General features: G+C 44.4%; 1 protein-coding gene across 5 annotated transcripts in view; it reads left to right on the plus strand.

The window, feature by feature from the left end:
* The window catches only part of CNGB3 (cyclic nucleotide gated channel subunit beta 3), a 137,811-nt gene that overhangs the window by 49,807 nt on the left and 65,544 nt on the right, over nucleotides 1–22,460 (plus strand). For 4 of the 5 annotated variants that reach the window (XR_012491810.1, XR_012491811.1, XM_074319046.1 and 1 more), the window contains 8 exons: nucleotides 1,456–1,610; nucleotides 2,818–2,967; nucleotides 3,754–3,962; nucleotides 7,845–7,895; nucleotides 10,433–10,519; nucleotides 12,784–12,848; nucleotides 13,554–13,676; nucleotides 22,050–22,191. Coding sequence is in view for 3 of the 5 variants with exons in the window: in XM_074319046.1 (XP_074175147.1) it covers nucleotides 1,456–1,610; nucleotides 2,818–2,967; nucleotides 3,754–3,962; nucleotides 7,845–7,895; nucleotides 10,433–10,519; nucleotides 12,784–12,848; nucleotides 13,554–13,676; nucleotides 22,050–22,191 (982 nt within the window). In the remaining 2 variants the exon portion in view is untranslated. The remainder of the gene's footprint in view (nucleotides 1–1,455; nucleotides 1,611–2,817; nucleotides 2,968–3,753; nucleotides 3,963–7,844; nucleotides 7,896–10,432; nucleotides 10,520–12,783; nucleotides 12,849–13,553; nucleotides 13,677–22,049; nucleotides 22,192–22,460) is intronic. The other variant, XM_074319047.1, reaches the window with a different exon arrangement.

A 22,460-nucleotide genomic window follows, 5' to 3' on the forward strand; every position in this document is an offset into this window, starting at 1 on the left:
ACAATACTTCTTAATCATAAGAAAAAAGAGTTGTTCTGGGTTGGGGCATACAGCCCCCCCCCCTTTTCTGTGTTGTTTGAGATGTGCAGATTTCCTTCCACTGCAGCTCAGTCTTCGCCGTTCTAGAGAAGACCAATACAGGTCTTAGTGGGACGCCTTGAGGAATCATGATGCTCAGGCAGGACTTTGGACATTTGAAAGAGGTATAAATTATACTGTGATGCTAGGAAGGGAAGGAAGAAAGTACCAGGGTGTGGGGATGTGTAAACAGTACTGAGATACCTTGTCTGTGTACCCGGGGGGCACGGGGCACCAGTGGACAGGCCTCATCCTGGGCTTCTCCTTACAGGAAATCCACAGGTTACCCATGTGAACCCAGTGTGTTCCAGTTTGCAGAGAGATGCAGGGGCAGGGGCAGGTGTGAGGAGGTGAGAAGGGACAGACCGCGAGGGTGTCAGAAGGCAGGTAGAGAGGGATGAGGGCTCTGAGGAAGCCCGTGTGGACACTCAGCCCTTTGTGAGGTACACTACTGTCCGTCGTACACCCTGTGTTAGTCTGTTTGTCTGTTTTGTTAGAAGGGGGGTTCATTCGGGCACACTACTGCCGCACAGCAAACGATCACAAACTTGGTGACTAAAACAACACCCACTGAACAGCTCACAGCTCCACAGATCAGAAGGCGGGTGGGCTTAGCTGGCTTCTCTGCGTATGGCCTAACACAGCGGAAACCCAGGTGTCGGCCAGGCCAGCCTGGGCTCCTGCCTGGAGGCACCAAGAAGAATTGGCTTCCAGGCCTGCTCCCATGATTGGCAGGATGCAGTTCCTGTGGCTGGAGGCCCAGGTCCTTGTCTCCTTGCCATCCGCTGCCAGGAATCCCTTTCGGCTCCCAGAGGCCTCATGCAGTTCTTTTCAGGGGCCCCTTTCTCAAAAGTCAAAAACGCAGAATTTCACCCAGGTAAAAACCCCCTGTGCTTCCAACCTCTGACTTTGTGCTCTGAGACCAGCCGGAGAAACTGCTTTTAAAGGGAGGCTCGCCTGTGTAATCTTCTCTTCAGGTCAGCTGGGCCACAGGACACAAACTAAGTCCCGTTGTAAAATCCACCATCTTCATGTCCCCAGGGTTCTGCAGGACGTGTACACCCAGGGCCACCTTCGAATTCCACCTACCAGGCCAGCTAAAGCTTGTTTTCTTCCAGTAATACAATTCAGTGGCAAAAGCACCATCATCAGGACCCAGTGTGGTGAGGAAGGACCATTAGCGCCCAATGTGGATGCTGACCCTTCCCTGGCCCGGCTCAGGGCACCAGCGCTGTTTCCATCAGCTTGATGCTCGGCTTGTCCTACTCAGTCGCGAAAGGAGCGGTTAATATTGAGCATGCAGCGGAGATGAAAAGACTTCATCCCTTCCTGTGTCTCCCCGTGGGCCTGTCTCTATCGCCTTTTTTCCTCTTTCAGTGCAAAATGCCAACCACTTGGAGCCCCTGTGATAAACGCGCGCGCGGACGCCCAGCTGCACGAGCTGGTGAGAAGGCTGCGACAAAGGACGGCCCTCTACAGGCAGCGGCTGGAGCAAGGAGACGCGTGCTCTCCCGAGGCCAGCGCCGGAGCCGGTGAGCGGGGTCCGCCAGGAGGGGACGTGCGCTTGGGGAATGTCTTAGTGTGGGTTCCCCAGAAGCAGACCCAGAGACAATGACTCCGGTTCACGTAGTTGGTCCTGGACCTGAGAGCGGGCCAGAGAGAGACAGGAGCTGAGACCGACTGTAGGGCCAGTGCATGAGCCGACGGGTGCTGTGGGCGCCCGCAGCTCAGACTCTGAGGGAGCAGGGGCTGGGGAGCAGCCCGCCGACACCGGCCTTCGCTGGGTGAGGGGTGCTGGGGGGGCGCCCAGCGCTGTGGGCAGGCCAGCTGGGGGGCGCCGTCGGGGGGGCCCAGGAGAGCCGGAGCCCACAGTGTCCGCGGGCTCACACGCCCGCTGCAGCAGGGGTTATCCTGCATGGCGATTATGGGGCCTCCGCTTTTACAAATGCAGGGACACCCCGAGTGCACACCACAGCTGCTCCCTGAGGGCAGGGACCCTGGTCAGCCTCCCTACTAACTGCAGAAACGTGCTTACGAAAGTTAGTACAAGAGCGGAGAGCACGAAAGTGACGCCCACATCTGTCACCTGCTTGCATGTGTATGGACCCATACAGAAGAGAGCTGGCTGTTTAATAACAGTTAAATCAAAGTCAAATTGTTGATTACAGAGGGTGGAGTTGAGGGTTTCCCCATAATTCTGTACAGGGGAAGTTGGATTTTCAAGATAAACTATGTATTGTATAAGATTTTCTTTTTAAAGAGGAGGCTAAAATAAAGCAGTCGTTACAGTTTGATAAACATGTTGAAAAGAATAGTTTGAGCTTTGTTTACCCATAACTTGAAGGATATGTGTGAAACCATGGAAGCATGAAATGAAAACCTGTGGAACGGTGTACACAATTGCAATATTTCATTTCAGTGTGAACGCAAAGCACTGACTTCATTTATGCTCCAAAATATGTGAGAATCAAGCTCATATTTAAAATATCCCATTTATAACGCTTTTGGCATAACCTGTCAGTGCGCTTCACACCTGCTGTTTATTTCTAAATCCCCAGTGTTTTCATTACCTGGGTATTTTCATAAATGTCACTATTTTAAGTGTCGTAAAATGCCTCATCTGCCTGTATTGACAGGGGAAGATTCTAGAATGCTCTGACTTCCAGAAATCCAGGCTTTTTGCTCATTAAGCTAAGTTCACCTCTTGAAAACATCTTCGTATTTTTTCCTACAAAGCAGAGCCCACAGCTGTCCCGTCGGCACGAGAAAGCACTGCAGAGCTGAAAGAAGAGCAGGACCATTGCGTGTCGCGCTGCAGGCTCCAGAAGGTGCCTCTGACTGGCTACCTCAAGCGAATCAGACTTCCAGGAAGCATCGATTCCCACACAGGTACCGTCAGAGGTGACCGTCCCAGTGGCGGGCCGATGGCTCCGTCCTCCCCAGCCACGTGCTGCCTCATTCGAACCGTATTAAATTACATGAAGTGCACAAGGGGCATCTGCCCCTGTCTGGGGAAGCCCAGAGGGAAAGTGTCCCTGCCTGTTTTCAAAGGGCAGTGCAGGCTCTGTGCTGCCCTGATCACCGCTGAGAAGGACGCCGCAGAGCTCTCAGCACCGTGGACGCTGACAGCCCTCCCAGAACATCGGGATGCGTGTCAGCCTCCTCCGTGGCTCTCACTGGTAGTTACCCTAATGAACAAACCCCTCCGCGGCGCCGTGGGCATAGGAAAGCCAAGTGTGAAGGGGCGTGCATGGCTCCTTCCCCACCTCAGCCTGCCCTTCAGGGGAGCTGTGGCCCCTGGTCCCCCTGCCCTGGGTGACCCGCAGCTGAAGTGCAAGAGCAGAGGCTGCAGCGGCATTGCCCTGGGCACAGGGGACTTCTCCTGGGTGACCCCTGCTGACTCAGTGCAGTGCCTGAGGGCATAGCCTCAGGGGCCACTTCTCTGCGAGTCAGCAGGACACGCTCCGGTGTTGGAAGAGCTACTGAGATCTCTGAACACCCATTGGAAAGCGAGGGCCCCGCTCCAGACGTGGAACTGTGCTGTTTAACAGAGCCTCTCATGGCAAATTGTTTCTCTCCAGAGGACACTGTCCCAGCTCTGTCTGCCAAACCCAGCACAAATATCTCAGTGCTGGTCACACGCCCTGTGGTCACTCCCATTTGCTCTCTTTCCAGATCAGTTCTATTTCCTGTGGCTCTTGCTTGTCACCATCGCCTATAACTGGAACTGCTGGCTTATTCCACTGCGTCTCGTCTTTCCCTATCAAACACCAGACAACGTGTGCTACTGGCTTGTGGCAGACATCGTGTGTGATGGCATCTACCTCTGCGATATGCTGTTAATCCAGCCCAGACTACAGTTTATAAGAGGAGGAGACACAATCGTAAGTGGGGCTGGGGAGAGGGAAGCTGACAAATGGCTGTCACACGACCGTACAGAGGACATTCACAGCGTCGCCGTACCAATGTCTGGCTGCCATCTCTGCACGCGTGGGTCTCTTACCACTGGAAACACCAGTATAATAGCAACAACAACACAGCCCTGAGCTCTCACTGTGCGCTGGGGACCGTGCGTCTCCCTGTGCCTTAGCATCCTCTTCTTAAAAGTGGGGTAACACTAGCACCTTTATGACGTCGTTGGGATGACTGAATGGACCCCTGCGTGTGAAGTGCCTGGACTGTGTCAGGGGCTGGGCATGCGTGTGACATGGTCACTCTCAGTGTCACTCTGGTTCATGTCCTTTTACTCCCGCAATGCGGAAGGAATTATCAGCCCCACTTACAGATGAGGAAACTGAGGTTTGGAGCGGGAGGTGATTCAGCTGGAAGGGAGCCTGGGGAGGACTCACAGGCAGGCCTTAACTCCAAACACAAGCTCGTTACCCCTGTGCCATGCTGGTCCAGGTTGGCGAGATTTTCAGAATTTGATAAGACTTGACGATACAAAGATAATGCCAGTGTGAAATGTCAAAACTAGACACATACAGTTACCTACTAATATAAGAAAATGTATAAATTGTCAGTGCCAAAGGAAGTACTATATCCCTCTAGTAACCAGGCCTCTGGCAGGCAGCTGCCTCCAGCATGTGACAGTCTGCCCCGCACTTCAGTACTTTCGTTAAGGAGGCAGGTGTTGTTTCATTCATCAGCGTCCGCCCAGCCTCCGTAGGAGACCAGCCAGGTGCGGTGGCAGCAGCTGCCAACTTTGTAGGACAGACGGTGCCCGCGTGTCCCGCTTGTCACTGAACAGCCTGCAGTGCCGGCACCAAGGCCCAGCTTTAGACGGACGCTTTGGGAAAACCTAACTTAAAAGCAACAAAAGGCTGCCCTGACCCTTTTCATCAGCGCAGTTACTGCTCTGGCACTAGTGGCCGCTAGCCATGAGCCCATCCACAGACAGGAGGACATGTTTTCACAGCCACAGCCCACATCTCAGGCACAGCCTCTGCCATCGGCCCTTCCCCAGTTTCCTTTCCCATTGACATTCACTGTCACGCCCTCGTCACAGTCCCCACGATGGAGGCTCAGAGCAGTTCATCCAGCGTCACAGGAGGAAGAGCTGAGTGACCGAGCGATGGCACCATGGGTTCATGTGTGTTTTCGGAGAGAAGAGGTTGGTTCCTTCATCTCCTGAATATTCTCTTCTGAGTCTCCAGATGATCTTAAATTATCAAAACATGGAAAGGAGTAGTTTTGTTAGTTTTTAAAATATTATTTGCTGGGGAATGCTTTCTGTATTTGAAATCTTTCCTAGAAAGAAATTCTAAAGGCCAGAGCTGACGCTGTAGCAGAATCTGTTGACCATATTTCTCATGCAGACATCAGAGGCTTAGCTAGCTCACCCGTGCTGTCCCAGAGCTCACTGGCAGCTTGACGAATGATGATGGTGGTGGGCAAATAAGAAGTAAACAACACACAAAAACGGGTGCTAATTTCAACCTCCATTAGGTGCACAGGGGGGAGAAAATCAATGTTTGACAAATGGAAAATGACAAAATCAGTAAGGGGAGACTTTTATTTTCAATGTTCTGAGAGCCTTTGCACACAATGGAGCACTAGCACCAAGAAAAATAACCAATAAAAAGCATACTCAACGGGCTCTATTTAAAATGCATTATCACAAGCTGCAAATATAGAACAAGAACTAATTGCTTTGTTTATTCCAAAGAAGTGTAATGGTTTCTTTAATTTAGAGTAAGTACCTTTAGCCTTTGAGATTTGATTACATTTTGGTTAGAAGACTATGCAAGTTGAGTACTCAACCTAGAGGTCTCACTACATTTAACGACCTGCCACCTTTGGTGGACACCGCCCAATTATTCATTCATTTGTTCATTATTTCATTGAACAAACGTTGATTCAATATCCACAGTTGCCAGGTATTTCAGGGCTGGAGGGTGGAAATACTAATTCCCCTAGATCTTGAGGGAAGACAGAAATGTAACAGACAACAGATTGAGATGCTAAAGACCACAAGATAGAAAATGGGGAAGAACGGCTACAAGTTTCCTACAGCATTTATTTGCAATATCTTCTGAAAATGGTGCTGCACACAGAGAACAATGTTAATAATCAAGAACCAACAAAAAGTCTCTCTTGTCTGTAATTCCCCTTTCAAACAACAGAAGTAGAGCAGAGATGACAGTGGGGATTACTGAGGTATGAGACTCACACCCACACCACTTTGCTAAAACAGCCCGTCACCGGGATCCGGGGAAACCTCAGCCACCTACTGACAGTGTCCTTCAGACCCGCCATCACAGTCAGCTGCTCTCGGCACTGCATCGGCTCCGGAACTGTTTGTAAACTGACCTCAAGAACATTAACCACTCCCTTCTCAGCGCTCTGCATACTTTGCTCATGGATCTGTTATTTAGTTGTTAACTAACAGGCTAATTATGAGGAAGTAGAAGCAAACAGACCAGGGTCAAATTCCACCTCTGAAATTTAATAGCAGCATTAGTTGAAGAAACTAAATTTACCCTTTCATTGAATACTACCTTTCCATCCATAAAATGGGAATGGCAGTCCCCTCCCCTCCTTAGAAACCTGTTGGTGAGGATTCAGCAAGACCGTGTGTCCAATTAGGCCAGGGTCTGACATCTAGAAAGTGCACAGTGCGCTGCAAAATGAATCAGACGCGGGAATGTCCACACGCTTAGTTGCGTCCTCTTGTCTCCTATCTGTGCGTGGAGCTTTCTTACCTGAGAAGCTTCATGAGAGTAGGGCCAGTGTTCAATCCATTCCCTCTGTATCCTGGACCTCAGAGAGTGGACTCAAGAAATGTTGGGAGGACTGAAGGAATGGAAACCTTGGGTCAAGGATTTTCTTTCCTCAAATAATTTAGCCTGCATTATAGGTGTTTTAGATGATATGGTTAGTTTTGAAACAATTCTATCTGTTCACAGTTAAATTATGAAGTTTTTATGAATTGTTTATCAGAAGAGGTAAATATTAAGTACACATGATAATGCCTGGGTAGAGCTTCTTCAAAAACTATCTGTTGCAAAAGTTTGTAGTGCAATTAGCATACCTTTCCCAAAGTGAGCTTCCCCTGCAGAAATGTTGCCTGCATACTGATGAGGCTTAAAAGACAGAGAATTAAGTAGGGCGACATTTTAAAACCGAGTGCCTAGTTGTAACCAGTAAACATGCTGCTCCTCGTAGAACTAACGATGCCAAATTTATTTAGGGTTCCAAAGGAAAGGGATTTGAATCACTAGGTGGTATTTTCATTGAATCTAGCAAGTTTCAGTTTCATTTACACTTAATCATAGGATCATAGACAGCCCTGAAAGGAAAGGGATAAATGTGCTAAAAACATTCTTCCAGGGTTGGGGGGGGGGGCATTTTAACTTAATTTCTTAGCACTTGAAATGTCCCATTTCTTAGCACCATCTGTCCTATTTAAGCTTTGAAGAAACTGCCTGAGTTTATTTAAGTTGCTGCGTGATTCAACTTAAACTCCCATGTATGTCTACCTGTGGCTCAGTAAGCCATTCTGTTTCATGGTAAAAATCATTCAATGAGCATGTCATATATCTTTGGATATATTTCTGTAAAATTTAGTGTGTGTACATGGGTAAAAGTTATAGCTAAAAATGGGGAGCAGGAAAAGGGAAGGCTAAACAAGAAGGTGGGCTAGCGCCCTCAACATCGCTTGGCACCAGTAGAGAAAAATAGCTAGAAACATTTTTAAAGTGAGAAAATAACTGATGAAATTGGGTAAAATTAATATGAAATATGTATATATATATATATTTCAGGTGGAGTCGCATGAGCTAATGAGGCACTACAGGAGTTCTACAAAATTTCAGGTAGGCGCCTTACCATTTCTAAATTGTGCAAGCAGTCCATTGCCAATTGGATTTTAAGCCCCACCGATCAATTTCTACCAAAAACTACTTTCTTTCAGAATCATAGCCTTTGCGATAAAGTTTAAACAGATGAAGTTTTATTAGACAAAGGCAAGCCTGAGGGTTGCTTCTCAGGAGTTAAAGGACACGCTTGTATGTGCAAGTGTGTAAGTCAACACATGGGTGTTTATTAGGCAGAAAAAAAGTCAGCGTCCACACTGATTCTGATTCAAACGTCAGTGAAGGAGGATGGGTGTGCTTTGTCTTGTCCACGTTCAATGCGAGCCTCTGATTCACGTACCATGATGACGTGAAAGTTGATAACATTGTTTCTACTCCTGTTTCTTTCTTGTTCATGTAAGCAAAATAAAAAATAGAAAAGAGCAATTACTTAAATGACGTGGCATCTTCCTTTCCTCAAATAGCAATATAATCTTATATTTTTCCACCCATAATTATTTACAACCAAGTGTTTATTATCTTTTATTTGTAACTCTAAGAAATAGGCAGAGATTTGGGGCTTATGCAAGGTCACCCAATCTGTAAGCATAAACTCCAGCCCCCCATTTAAAGGACAACACGTTAGTGGCCTCAAATTTTGTTTAAAAGTACAAATCTGGGTTTAGGTACCAAATTGTCCCTATTGACAATCTATGGTGATTAAAACCCTTTTCAGTTTGTTTTCATCTCCAACTAATTTTGTTTGTAAAAAATATCCACATACCTAGACGTATTCATAGAACAGCTACACTACTTGAATGAACTCTACAAAGAGGACAAATATCCTTTGTAAGTGTGACAAGCTTATTCCAAACTCTTAATCACTTTCTTAAATTTCAGCGCAAATTAACCCCTGTATTTAATTTGAGTTTATAAATGTAAAATTTTACATGTACTTAACTGTGGTCACTCCTCCTTTTGAATTCCCTTAGCACATCCTGCCTGTGTTATGTCATTGTGTTAGTTATTTTTATGCTTGGTTATTCCACTATTAGACTGCCTATTTCTTGTGGACAGAAGCAGTGTCTTACTCCTGTTTCAACCACCATGCTTTGCAAAGTGCCTTGCACAGAGCTCGGTGTTGGTCAGTACTTACTCAATTCAATTTTCTACAACTTACTGAGAAGTGAATCATTTGTCTACACGCTAATGTATTACTCTCAAACATGACTAATGACAGTCTGCATAGAGAAGTCAAGTGAGCAGTTGAGTAGTTGTATAGACAGCAAAGGAAAAGATCACTGTGCTGACATATTAGTCTTAATACAGTTACTTTACAGGTTAAAACACAAGATCAATATGATTTGGGCCAGAAAACACGGGTGCTGGAACAGCTCCAGACAAGACTGGTCAGCTCCGCAGTCCTGCTGTCATTTGTCAGACGTTACCTTAGTGACCGATCTGTCCACCTCTCAACTTGGGTCGGGCTCAGTATCTATAGGGAAAAATCGATGGGGTTGATGGTATGATGTCATTTCTACACCAGTACTTTTAGTATTCTGTTTATAATAGCCAATCTGGATAATTCTAACCAAAAGTTCCATTGCTTTTCAATAGTATGAGGGTATTATGAAATTCTGGTACACAGTTAATTACCCCCACTCTATTTCATATGTATGGCCTTCCAGAAAGCTTTTAACTGCTCTTAATTGTCTTAAATAAATTAAATGTTTTTCAATGTACCCTATCTTTCAATACCATGTAAAAATTAATGAAAATGAGTACTTATCTTATATAAAAGAACTTTTATTGTTATTATTGCAATCAGGAGAGTATGCAGGTATGATACTATCATTTCACAATTACGAGAGTTATAGAAGGCCAGAATAATTTAAATACATGACAAATTTTAAAATATATATTTTTAGCTGTAATAGTGCTTTTAATACCTTCTCCCATAAGAGCTGCTGATTACTCGTAAATAGGACTGATTATTTTTCCTTTTCTAGATACTTTCTCAGCATTTTATTGTAGCAATATGACCTGAAGTAGACAGCAGTAGAAAGAATGGGCGAGTCTAGATGAACCACCAACAGTATAGTCAGTCCCGGATCCTGGGGTATTGGCTGAAACATAAAAGTATATCACTGTAATGAATGTGTGATGGTGTCAAATAAAATCAAGAATAGACTTGATTTTCAGTCCAAGAGCCAGCCCCGTGTTTGAAACACTATTAAAATGTATTTTAACATTAGCAACCAGACCATCTCTGAAATATATGTGACAGCGCAACAAAGATCCCAGAAAATGCAATGTCTAAGGAGAGATCAGAGGTGCACATGGAATACACTAGAAGAAGGCAGCAGAAGAGTGATCTCGTATTCATGGGGCTAATATGCCTTCCCGGGGCACCACGCCTGCGTAACTGAAGGCAGTTGTGCGTGAAACAGCAGAGAATTCGTGCTGACTGGTCAGCTTTTACACGCACTGGTATAAGTCAGTCCGTGTCCAGAACGGCACGTGCACGCACCTTAACAGTGAGTGTGCTCTTCCCACAGCTGGATGTCGCATCCGTAGTGCCGTTTGATGTTTTCTACTTCTTCTTTGGACTTAACCCAATATTTAGGACAAATAGGATATTAAAGGTAAGATAACTATATTGTTCACCTTAATGGTCATTTCTTGTTATAATAATGGAAATCTGAAAGTGATTTAACGTATCCTAAAAGTAAAATACTCATAACTTTCCCAAACCATCCTCCATTTTTCTCCCCTATCAATGCTATGAATCTTAAAACTCAAGGAAGGAAAAACACCATTGTTTCTACTGGTGGCAGTTGCCATTGTTTGTTTTCATTCCATCATCTCACAACAGGAATTTGTATAATCTAAGGTAGGAGTGTTTTGGTGATTATAAATGCAGCTATAATTACAAATGAATTTTATAATTTTATTCTTTTCTATTTGTCCTTTTTATTAGACAGTCACTAAATGCCTAGAATACTGGCTACAAAAGGAGAAAGTTAGATTAGATGGCCTCTAATTTATCTTACTCAACCAAAATTCTGTAATTCTAAAAAAAATGCAAACATTTTTGCATAACAAAATTATTTAACTTGGATACAACTCAAATGTCCATCAACAGGGAACTAGTTAAATAAATTGTGGTATAGCTATATAATAGAATACATTTTGCAATGCAAAAAAATGCATAAAGAGGAAGTTTTCTATGAACTGCTATGAAAAGACCGCCAAGATAAATTACTGAATTAAAAAACAAGCTACTTACAGAGCAGCTTATAGAGCAATGGTAACTTTTGTATAACAGAAAGAGGAAAATATTCCATTTTTCTATATTTACATAAACAGTGGAAGGCTACAAAAAAATCTAATAAAAATAGTTAACTGAGGTGGGGATGGGAGGTAGGAGGGACAAGCAGGATGAGTCCAGGCAGGAGAAGCAGCAAGACTTTTGAAGGTTGCGTTTGCTGTCGTTTCTGATCTAGGAGACCGTGAAACGTGGGCCTAGATTGGGGCAGAACGTAACATGTCAAGCTCTTAGTGGGCCGGCCATCAAATTTCTCGTCTCACATGAAAATGTCAGGCAGCCCCTGCTCTGAGATGGGAAACTTTCAGAAAGACGCAGGTTCCTATGGATTTGGGATTTTGTATGGCATTATCATAAAAGCTTAAAAATTGCCAACTCTTCACACCCCATCTCTGAATCCCTAGGGGGTCCCAAATCCATCTATGTTCAGTAGGTTTTTGTAAAACACAGAAAACCCTGAAAGTCGACATTGGTCTTCTTTGCATAGCCCCTTAATCCAGGCATTTCACGTATCAGTAAGTAAACGACTCTCTGGGGAAAACAGCATTTATCTCTTCATAACAGCATTAATGTTTGAGGGACTTTCCCTGCTCGGGAATTCTGGGAAAACAAACTATTTGTATATATTTCTAGTTAGAATCATTACTGTTATATCTGTTTTCTAATTCCAAATGTCCTATTACAGTCATAACTACACTGGATGAAATTTTGAACTAAATAATCTTTGATATTCCCTCCCAGCTGGAAGCGCCTGTGAGTCTCAGCACCTCAATAGATCATTAAATCATAGACGCACGGAACCCCTTTAGGATGCCTGCATTCTTATTGTTCCCATTTTACAGACAAAGAAACCAAGGTCGCACAGTTAGTAACTGGCAAAGGTGTTTGAGGTTCCGTGCTCTTTCTTACTCTTGTGCCCTTCTACCCAGAGTTACAAAATAGGAGTGAGGAAGGCCTGTGTGTAGGAACTGGGAGCGGAGATAGAACGAGACGCCAGCAGGAAAAACCTGGGGGGGAAACAGCGGCTCTGTTTGGACTAGATGTGTATCAACTCATTGTCCTTTCGAACAATGTCACAAATTGCTAACCAGTGCTAATATTTACTGGACTTTAAATCTTGTTGAAATAAGTACACATTTAATGCAACTTCCTTAAAAGTAGTGCTGGTATAGAGCCACGGGGCTCAACACCTATTGCTGACTTCAGTGTATTATATTATACTTGCCCTATTTTACTTGCGTTTGGGGGCATGTGCTTTTTATTGTTGTAAAATAGAGTTCTATATGCTTTCAAAAGAGAAAGGAAAGAAATGCTTTTAAGCTTGATTTTTAGTAAACATTATAAACGAGACTCACCAGAAAGTAGATATAAAATACGGCAGGAAGCTCTGGAAGTTTGTCACCACACTAACAGGTACTGCCGAGAAGAAATTACCGCTAAACGCCTAGTTGTTTTAAAGACATGTGAATGGAATATTTTCAGTAACAAAATCTATTTCATATAGATTTCAATAGATGTCTTTAAGACTAACACACTTTGGGAATTTTTTTTTTTTTTTTTTTTTGCTTGTTTTCTACATAGTACACCTCATTTTTCGAGTTTAATCATCGCCTAGAGTCTCTGCTGGACAAGGCATATGTCTACAGGTAACGTGTAGCTCCTTACGCTTTGCGGGGGTGGGGAGAGAAAGTGGTGAGAGGTACAGCATTTCCCATGGGAGGAGTGGGAAGAGTGTGACCTCCCTGCAGAAGAGAAGGGAATAGCCTCAGCTGTTAGGCTACCTAAAATGTAAGGTTATGTTTTCAAACAGATTTGAATATTTTGAAGTGAGATGAAAGTATGAGAATCGTATTTGCTTTCAGAAGAATACAGGACTACAACGTAGGCTGAAGTACATGCTTCTGTGAGGACAGGCACACATAAATGTGCGCTGTCACAGGTTGACTTGCCATCTGTCTCAGGACAATTCATTGTAATCTGAATTTCATTCCTTTGCTGTGCTGAGCTCACGTGCAGAGACCTCCACTCACATTTCATCATAGCATAAAGCCCCACAAGCTTCTCCAAACACCAGTTTAATGGGGGTGGTGGTGTTGTGGGACTCAACGTGGAGAGGTGACCCTCAGGTGTGGCTTTCGGGGAGGTGATTCATCCAGTCAGTTAGAGAAAGATCCCTTTACACTGTGGGTCAGAAAGCACGCCAGGGCACCATCTCTTTACTCGGCGCTAATGAGCGGGAACCACTCCCACAGTTAAAGCAGGGGCCCTGTGGAGACTGAGGAAAAGGAAATGGTAGGACAGGCTGTCCCAGACACCACCTGAGGCCTTGTTCCACTCCTCTGTTCTTGCAGAGTCGTTCGAACAACGGGATACCTGCTGTTTACTCTGCACGTGAATGCCTGCGTGTATTACTGGGCTTCCCTCTACGAAGGAATCGCATCTACGAAATGGGTGTATAATGGTGAAGGAAACAAGTAAGCTCTCGCTCTCTAGGCAACTGTTACTGAGTCTTAACTTTCTCTCAGTGTATGAGTTTTCTTAAGCCAGTGTTTTTGAAACTGTAACTCACAATCCATTAGTGGACAGTAAAAACTCTTCAGTAGGATGGTTTTCAGTGAAAGAGGGTAGAGCAGAGGAGAACAGAATAGAAAATATCAGAGTCTGTCATACCTAATATGGGTGTGTAAGTGTTGTTGTGTTTTTTGTGTGTGTGTGTGTGTGTGTGTGTACGCACCTGGGTTGACCTAGCAAATGTATTTCTTACTTTGGATCATGATCCAAAAAGTTTAAAACCTGTGCTTCAGACAACTGAGTGTTAAGGTAACTTTTAATAACTCCAATGCTGATTGCTAGTAATGAACAGTATTAATTATTTGGAGGGCAGGGGCAGTAGCTGATTAGTTTACCACTGAAGGGTTTTATGGGTTTAGGAGTCAGCTGTAACCACTAACTCAGTTAGACACTAGAGAGGAGCAAGGATCATACATTAAGCTTGACGGTTAGACATGCAAGTATCCCAGGAAGAAAAGAGATCACTTGAAAAATGTAGTGCAGCAGAATCCAGACTCAATAATGGCAGCTGGGTTCTTTAATAGTGAGATTTCCTTTTGGTAGATCCAAGGGCCTGGCCTAAAGTCCACCCCACTCACTTTCTGCTCCAGTGAAATGACATTGAGCATATTCTAAGGTGATGTTCTTACTGGAAAAGAGCAGTTCTCAGCATGACTTTGAAGGGCAACTCACAGCAGCCTTGGGGAGGAAAGCAATTACAGGATACAGCACAGAGAGTTGAAGAGACCTCAGAAAATTACATACTACCTAGGTTGAGCATGTGTCGGAGGGATGATAGCAACAGTTTTTGAACTTTTAACTGGAACTGATTTTAAAAATTTAAAGTCAGAAGGCCCACTGATTAGGAAAACATACACACACAGAATATCTTATTACTGGAAAGTTTATAACCAAATCTATAAGAAATTCCCTTTAGAATGTGGATAAACTTACGTACATATTTAGTTTAATATAAATAACTAATTTATATAGAAAACTGAGTTAGGTATCAATATAGTAAATATTGCCTCACAGTGAGTGTGTAATCCAACAGCATCACATGCTTGAGTCTGGTCATTGTTTTCATCAAATTAGCAAAATAATAAAGAGCAGCATCATAACGCCTTCCAGAAAAGTGGAGCTGTTTCTCCTTTCACACCTGGATACCTCTCTGCAGCATTTCTAGAGAATAACATTGCTAAGCATATAATAAATACTCAGTGTATGTTAGTATGAAGGAAGGGAGAGAGGGGGAGGAAAGAATGACCAAATCTGTATTATAACAGAAAGAAATCTCAGCTTCAACTCGTACCGTGTTTCCCCGAAAATAAGACCTAACTGGAAAATAAGCCCTAGCATGATTTTTCAGGATGACATCCCCTGAACATAAGCCCTACTGCGTCTTTTGGAGCAAACATTAATATATGACCCGGTCTTATTTTCCGGGAAACATGGTAGGAAACTTAAGCCTGTCAGAGATGCTGGATAAAGATGTGGTACATTTATACAAAGGAATGTTAGTCATAAAAAAGAATGAAATCTTACATTGCGACAACAGGGAAACAGGGATGGACCTACAGGGTCTTATGCTAAGTGATATAAGAAAGACTGAGAAAGACAAATACCATCTGCTCTCACTTGTATGAGGACTCTAAAGGATAAAATAAATGAACAATCAAAAGAGAAACAGACTCAGATACAAGGAACAAACTGATGGTTGCCAGAGAGGAGGGGAATTGGGGGGACAAAGTGGCAAAGGTGAAGGGATTCAGAAGTACAAACTGGTAGTTACAGGATAGTCATGTGGATGTAAAGTACAGCATAGGGAATATAGTCAATAATGTTGCAGTAACTGTATGTGGTGGCAGGTGGGGACTAGTCTAATCAGGGGATCACGGCGTAAATTATATAAATGTCTAATCACTACACTGTACACCTGAAACGAATATAAAATAATATTGAATGTCAACTGTAACTGAAAAACAACATATAATTTTTTTAATTAAAAAGCTGCATTTTTACATATTTTAACATAATTTGCATATGGCAATTATTAACATCATCTGCCCTTTCTATTGCTTCATATTGCACTTTGACCTTGTAAGCCTGAAGCATTTGTATTTAACCTCTGTGATAGTTTCTGACGACTATAAACTAGAGGATGCTTATGCAGCCATTGGGTTTGTAAACTGTGCTCTGGTTAGAGGTAGGCAGCAAATTGTGTGACACAAAGGAGCACTGTGAGCATTGAAAGTGAGAGTCAAGCTTATTACTGTACCATTAACCCTCACCAGAATAACAGTGCTGCATTTCAATAGAAGACAAGAAGTCATTTCCTTTATATTGAGTAGGTGGCATCCGTTACTAGGCTGTGAAACTTGACAAAGAAGGAAAGGGCTTCGCTCAAAAGGAAAGCACGTAGTCGTGGTGATTCTGTTCCCAGAAATGCTCCCAATGTACTTTGGCCCATATATTTATTTATTTTCTGACATAAATTTCCCAATGTGGAAATCCTGAGCCCCAACTAACATATAGGAGCAGATCCTCAAACAAAAAGTAAGAAACCAAGCAGGGCTGTCATGGGAATCGTGACGTTAGATGGAGTAAGGAAGTAATCAGAATTGCTGTACCTTAGTGCTAGGGAAATTTAGGATAACTTACCTCCTTCTTTTTACACATAAAGGTATTTATTCGGAGTCCCCTAGATACTTCAGTGCAGATACTGGCAAAAAAAAAGGAAAAGGGATGGTCTTCACAGTAGACACTAGATACCCATCAGATGTAATAAAAACACAACCGTTCAGCAGCGAGTTCAGTGGAGCAGAGGGAGATGAAAGGCAGCTGGCAGCACTGCAGGGGGGAGAGGGAGAGGGACAACACAGGGGGCTCACAGATGCTGTGGGGACAGAGCCAGGAGTGCAGTTTCCAGGCTGTCGGCCTCACGTGGAAAGGCGCTGGCTCAGGTAGTAAATGGCCATCAACTGTGATTGGATGGCCATCAGCTGTGGCTAGTTGGCCGTCAGCTGTGACCGGTGGGCCATTGGCCACTAATATAACTGCTGTGGCTACGCTAGCAGAAAATGGGGGCTAGCAAGAAGATGGTGGCTGAGCTGGCAAGCGGGGATTGCAGTTAGGACGGCGGGTTGTGGATCGTGTGGATCCTGCTTCCTGTGTCTCCAACCCAGTCACCAGCAAGAATATACTAGTATGACTCCCCTACCTATGGCTCCCTGGGTGTGCCTTTTTGGCCTCACTGTGTCCTGCATTCTTATGCGGGGAGCGGGACCAGAGACCCCGCAGGCCGCCCCGCACGACAGATGCAGTCTGCCTGTGTCCTCATTTCAGTAAGTCCGGGTGTACATAACCGGTCACTTACTCCTCCAGATCAGCCAACACATATTCCTAAGCTCCTGTAAGGTTCTGGGGCCTCATACCTGTCAGTTAGAGCTGATCTCCTAATGAGACCAATCTCCCCGTGCTCATTGCTTCCCATGATGAATTTACAGAAACCTGGAATTAAGGCAGATTGGAGCAGCTAAGAAGCTCCAACATACGCAGTATTCGACTGGGTGCTGTTGAAAGCTGCATGTCCCACGACACACCCACCATGATGGCTAACATTAAAAAGACTGGCAATACCTAGTGTTGGGGAGACGTGTGGAGGAACTGGAACTCTCATTTGTGTTGGAAGGAATGTAAAATGGCACAGCCACTAGAGGAAACACCTGACAGCTAAACGTATACCTACCTTACACACAGAAATCCCAAACCGGAATATTTACCCAACAGAAATGAAAATAGATGTCTATAAAAAGCTTATGTAGGCATATTCTAGGATGTCTATTCATAATAACCAAAAATTTGAGACAGCCTAGGTTCACCTGCATCAGAATAGATAAGCAAGTGTGCTGCAGGCATACAATGGCTACTGCTCAGTGATCACAGGAACAACAAACATGGGTGAATCCCAAAACCATGATGCTGAGTGAAAGACATCGCCCACAGCAGTGTGCCACTGTGATTTCATTTACGCAAAATCCTCAAATAGGCAAAACTCATCTGTGGTAGGAAAATTAGACTCGTGCTGGCCTTTGGGGTCGGGGATTCGGCAAAGGAATGGGAGAAGCTTCTGGAGGGATGGAAACTCAATGTCTTGATATGTGTTGGGGCTGCACATGTGTATGCATGTGTCAAAATTCATCAAACGGTACACTTCCTATTTGTGCTTTTATTGTATGTTCAGAATAAATCTATAAAAATATTGAACTCTACTTAACATGTATATTCTGAAGTACTACATTTAGGAGGAAGTGTCTTATTGTGGGTAAATTAGTTTGAAATGCATCCAAAAAATAAGATGGATATTAATGGATGGAAAAATGGAAGCTTGTGTGACAAATAGGTAGAGCTTTTTGTAGAATCCAGGTGGGTATGTGGTTATTCACTGGAAAATTCTTTGAATTTTTCTGTTTGAAATTTTTCATAACAAAATATTGGGGGAAAGTTTCATGTCACGTTCATTTCACAGAGGAAGAATTTCTGTTTCACACTAAATGTTTTTTATGGTTTTATGTCAAATTCTGCCTTAGTGCTTTAACTTGGAGCTGACAGGATATATATATATAGAGAGAGAGAGAGACACACACACACGGTCTGTTAGAGAGTTCATGTTTAAATCAGCCAGATAGAAACTCCTCAGAAAGATCTGTCTGCCTACGGTATAAACATTAGAGATGGACACACTTGGCTAATTAAGCTAATCCTAGAAAATCAGTAAGATGCCATATAATTCAATTACAAACCTTTCCATTGGTTGTGCATATCTGGGTATAAGACATGACTGAGAAAAGAATCCTAAAATAAAGCTCAAAGCATCAGGGAAGAAAACTTCCAATGAACACAGCAGACTATTTCATATACGAAAAAATAGTTGAAGGCTATCCCTCCAGATTCGGAAAAATCAATGCCTAAGCTTTACATTGATTATAACTTAACGTCCATAAATAAGACATTGAGAGAGAGTAATTCCTGTGCTTGTTCCTGTGGATGCAGTGACTTTGGCTGACTGCAGTGATCCCAACATTTGTGGTGGTGTCGGTCATGCAGGGAAAGGAGGGCGCCCTTGTCCCACTCTTGGGTAGCATTGAGTCCAGTAAAGCTCCTTAATCTAAAGACATCCACAGGTCCGGCACCCGTGACCAAAATAAATCAGGGAACGGGATATTGTAAATTGGAATTTGAAAGTTAAAATGCAATCCATAAAATTTATTCCGTATTTCTTCAAGGTGGTTCTCTTTACATCAAGTTCACTATAATATTTGTAAGTCCGAGGAAGCCTGCTAGAAAAATTGCAGAGTGGTAATATCTTTATTCTCTTGCCACAGCGGTTTCAAACCCTACCAGAATTCATTGTTTTTCTAGTCCTATGTCCACTCAGTTAAAACAACAACTGATGTCCTTCAAAAGGTATTGAATTTCAAAATGAATGGTTTCTTTCTGTTTTCATTTGAATGTTGACTTCAACTGCAGTTTGATTTTTTCCTTTGTAAACTTGAACTTCTTACTACATGATTATCTGAACATTATAAACTATTTTCTTAAGAAAAAGACTACCCTAGTTCAGAGACTAATACCCAGTTACTTAAAGTGCTGATGTAATATGTGGCACACCCAGACCAGAAATGAAAGCCTGACTGGGGCAGGATTCTGTAAAAAGTGCTCCTTTTCTGTGTTTGCCGGGGAGACCAGAATAGCGAGTTGGGACCCACTACATCAGATGCCTCTTGGTAACGGTATCTGGAGGTGCTTCTGCAGACAAAACATTGTTCTCGCAGCGTTCCGTGGAATGCCTGACCGAGGCCGTGTTCTGGGGACTGTATTTAACAGTGTTCCTCATCATGTACAGAAGTGACAGTCTATACAGTGGGTTGTGTGGTAACTTCCCTCCTTCCTCACTTGGGACTCCATGAAACCCGCAGCCAATGCAGCTAAGTGAATCTGACACGTTCCGTCCTAATCTTTACAGGCTTCCTTTCTATTGCCCGGGTCCCTGCTTCTCTTTCTCCCTGGGCTCTCACGAGCTCAGTCTCTCCATTTGCAATTGCTCAAGTCAAGTACAGAGTCTCTACAAAGTATATTTCTGAGCATATTTGGTTTTCTTCAGTACTGAATTTCTAGGTAAACTATCTGTCCTAGCCAAGAGTAATTTTCCTTTTGAGATGTAGCTCTTCTCTCCTGTGTCCCTGCCATGGCTGACACATTCAGTAATACAATAAGATGTGGGCAGAAAAAAGAGGAGGTGTGTGCGCCTGCTCCAGCTTCCGTCAGTACAAACCGTGGGACTAAGCTGGAAGAGGCCCCCCGTCTGCGTCAGTAGCCCTGAGCTCTGCAGTCGTCTCCACGACTCACTAGCGCGGTGCTCTGAAGATGGCCTGTTTCTTGGCTGTTCCTCTCATTGAGAGGTGGGTTCACATACCCCTGCCCTTGACTCTGGGCTGGCCCTAGTGACCTGCTGGACAGTGTGGCAAGAGGTTGACATTACGGGACTTCTGAGTTACCAGAAGCCTTATAGCTATGCCGGGGAAAACTGGCCACCGTGTAAGGGGTCCACCTACGCTGAGACCACCACGCCGTGAGGAAGCCCAGGCTGTCCTACTGGGCCTGCAGGGACAGATACCCAGCCCGCCCCAGCTGTTCCAGGCTCAGACATGGGAGAGAAGACGCCTTGGTGTTTGGAGAGGAAAAACTCAGGTTTTTCCTTCCTGAGGAGAGAAAAACCCAGTTCTTCCCTGCTATGCCTTTCTTCCCTCTGTGTGTCCCCTTTCCCTTCACAGAGAACACTTCACTTCTGACACTTCTGGTCACCAAGCGTGTGGAGGGTTTTCCCCACACCAAGCAATTCTCTGACACTCGTTGGGTATCCCACTGTCTAACACAATGATGACATTGTTTACCTGGAGAGAGCATCAGGTTCCAAAGGTCAAAGGGTCTGTCCCACATGACTGCCCCCCACACACGTCAGACACCAGTAGCAAGCCCAAGTTGTCCCCTGTACTTCCGACCAATTGGCTGTGGAGCAGAGCTTCCAGTTTCCCCCTCCTTGAGTTGGACTCATTTGCTAATGTGGCTCACAGAACTCAGAGAGACACTTACATTTACCAGTTTTATTAAAGGCTGTGACAAAGGATACAGATGTACGTCCAGATGGACGAGAGGCACGGGGCCAGGCCTGTGGGAAGCGCCTCGGAGCCTCCACGCCCGCTGGGTGCCACTCTCCCCGCACCTCTGTGTGTTCACTGCCAGGAAGCCCTCGACCCGTGCATTTGGGATTATCTGTGGGCTTCATCACAGAGGCGTAGCTGGTCGGTGACTCCACTTCCAGCCCTTCTCCCTTCTCCAGAGAATGGGAGGCGGGACTGAGAATTCCAAGTTCTAATATAGCTTGGTCTTTCTGGTGACCGGCCTTCATCCAGGAGCCCACCCAGAGCCACCTCATTTGAACAAAAAGACACTCCTGTCATCTAGGAAACTGCAAGAGTTTCAGGAGCCCTGTGTAGGAACCACAGTCAAAGAGGAAACATTACAATGAGCGATGTTCCCAGTCCTTTTGTCACTTAGGAGATTACAAGAGCTTGAGGAGCTCTGTGCCAGGAACTGAGGGCAGAGACCAATGTATTATATCTGCTGTCAACTCACAGCATTCCAAGACGTGGCGTGGAGAGCGGAGGGACCAGGTCAACAACGAGAATCAGGGCCTCACTCACGCCTTCCCAGCCATCTGCAGCCGTCCAGGCCACCCCAGCCGAGGGCGCACCCGTCATGCGCACACCGTATTTCCCCAAAAATAACACCTAACCGGAAAATAAGTCCTAGCGTGATTTTTCAGGACAACATCCCCTGAACATAAGCCCTAATGCGTCTTTTGGAGCAAAACTTAATATAAGACCCGGTCTTATTTTCGGGGAAACATGGTAGATGAGCCCCTCTGCTGGGCCTTCCGCAGACTCCTAAGCCACAGGCTCTGGGCCTAATAAAACGGGCTGGTTCATACCGGTCACTTTGGAGTGATTTGTTCTTCACGAGAGAGAAGTGGAAGAGCTAGTGAACACGTCCTCGGGTGTGTTGAGCCATCTCACAGTGTTTAGCAAGAGTTCCCGTTCGCTCAGGTGGTCTTTGCAGGCTGCCTGTAGAAAGAAAGTCTTGATGAGGAGGAAACGGGTTACATTGTAGCAGTAATTACACTCCGCAGCACAGGATTACAGGGGAAAGCAACGTGTGTGTATCTTCTCTCTTCACAGGTATCTGAGATGTTACTACTGGGCAGTGCGCAGTTTAATTACGATCGGGGGCCTTCCAGAGCCACAAACTTCATTTGAAATTGTTTTTCAGCTGCTGAATTTTTTCTTGGGAATTTTTGTGTTCTCCAGCTTGATTGGTCAGGTAAGTTGAGATGTGAATACTTAGATATATAATGGTGTCATTTTTTAAACGCTAACACGTATTTGTAAACTTTACAGAGGAAAAATCAAAATTTGTGTTTTGGTTTTTTTTAAAAAAAAGAACGAATTTCATTTATTTTAATGAACTGGAGGAGGATGTGATCGGGTCAACAATGCCTTCCCATTTTTAACCCATGAAATCAGGAGACCTTTGTGCGGGGAGCGTCAGGCTGCACCCTCACGGAAAGAAAGGCCCGTTTCTAAGTGAGC

Source organism: Rhinolophus sinicus, linkage group LG14, assembly GCF_036562045.2.
Source record: "Rhinolophus sinicus isolate RSC01 linkage group LG14, ASM3656204v1, whole genome shotgun sequence".
NCBI lineage: Eukaryota > Metazoa > Chordata > Mammalia > Chiroptera > Rhinolophidae > Rhinolophus > Rhinolophus sinicus.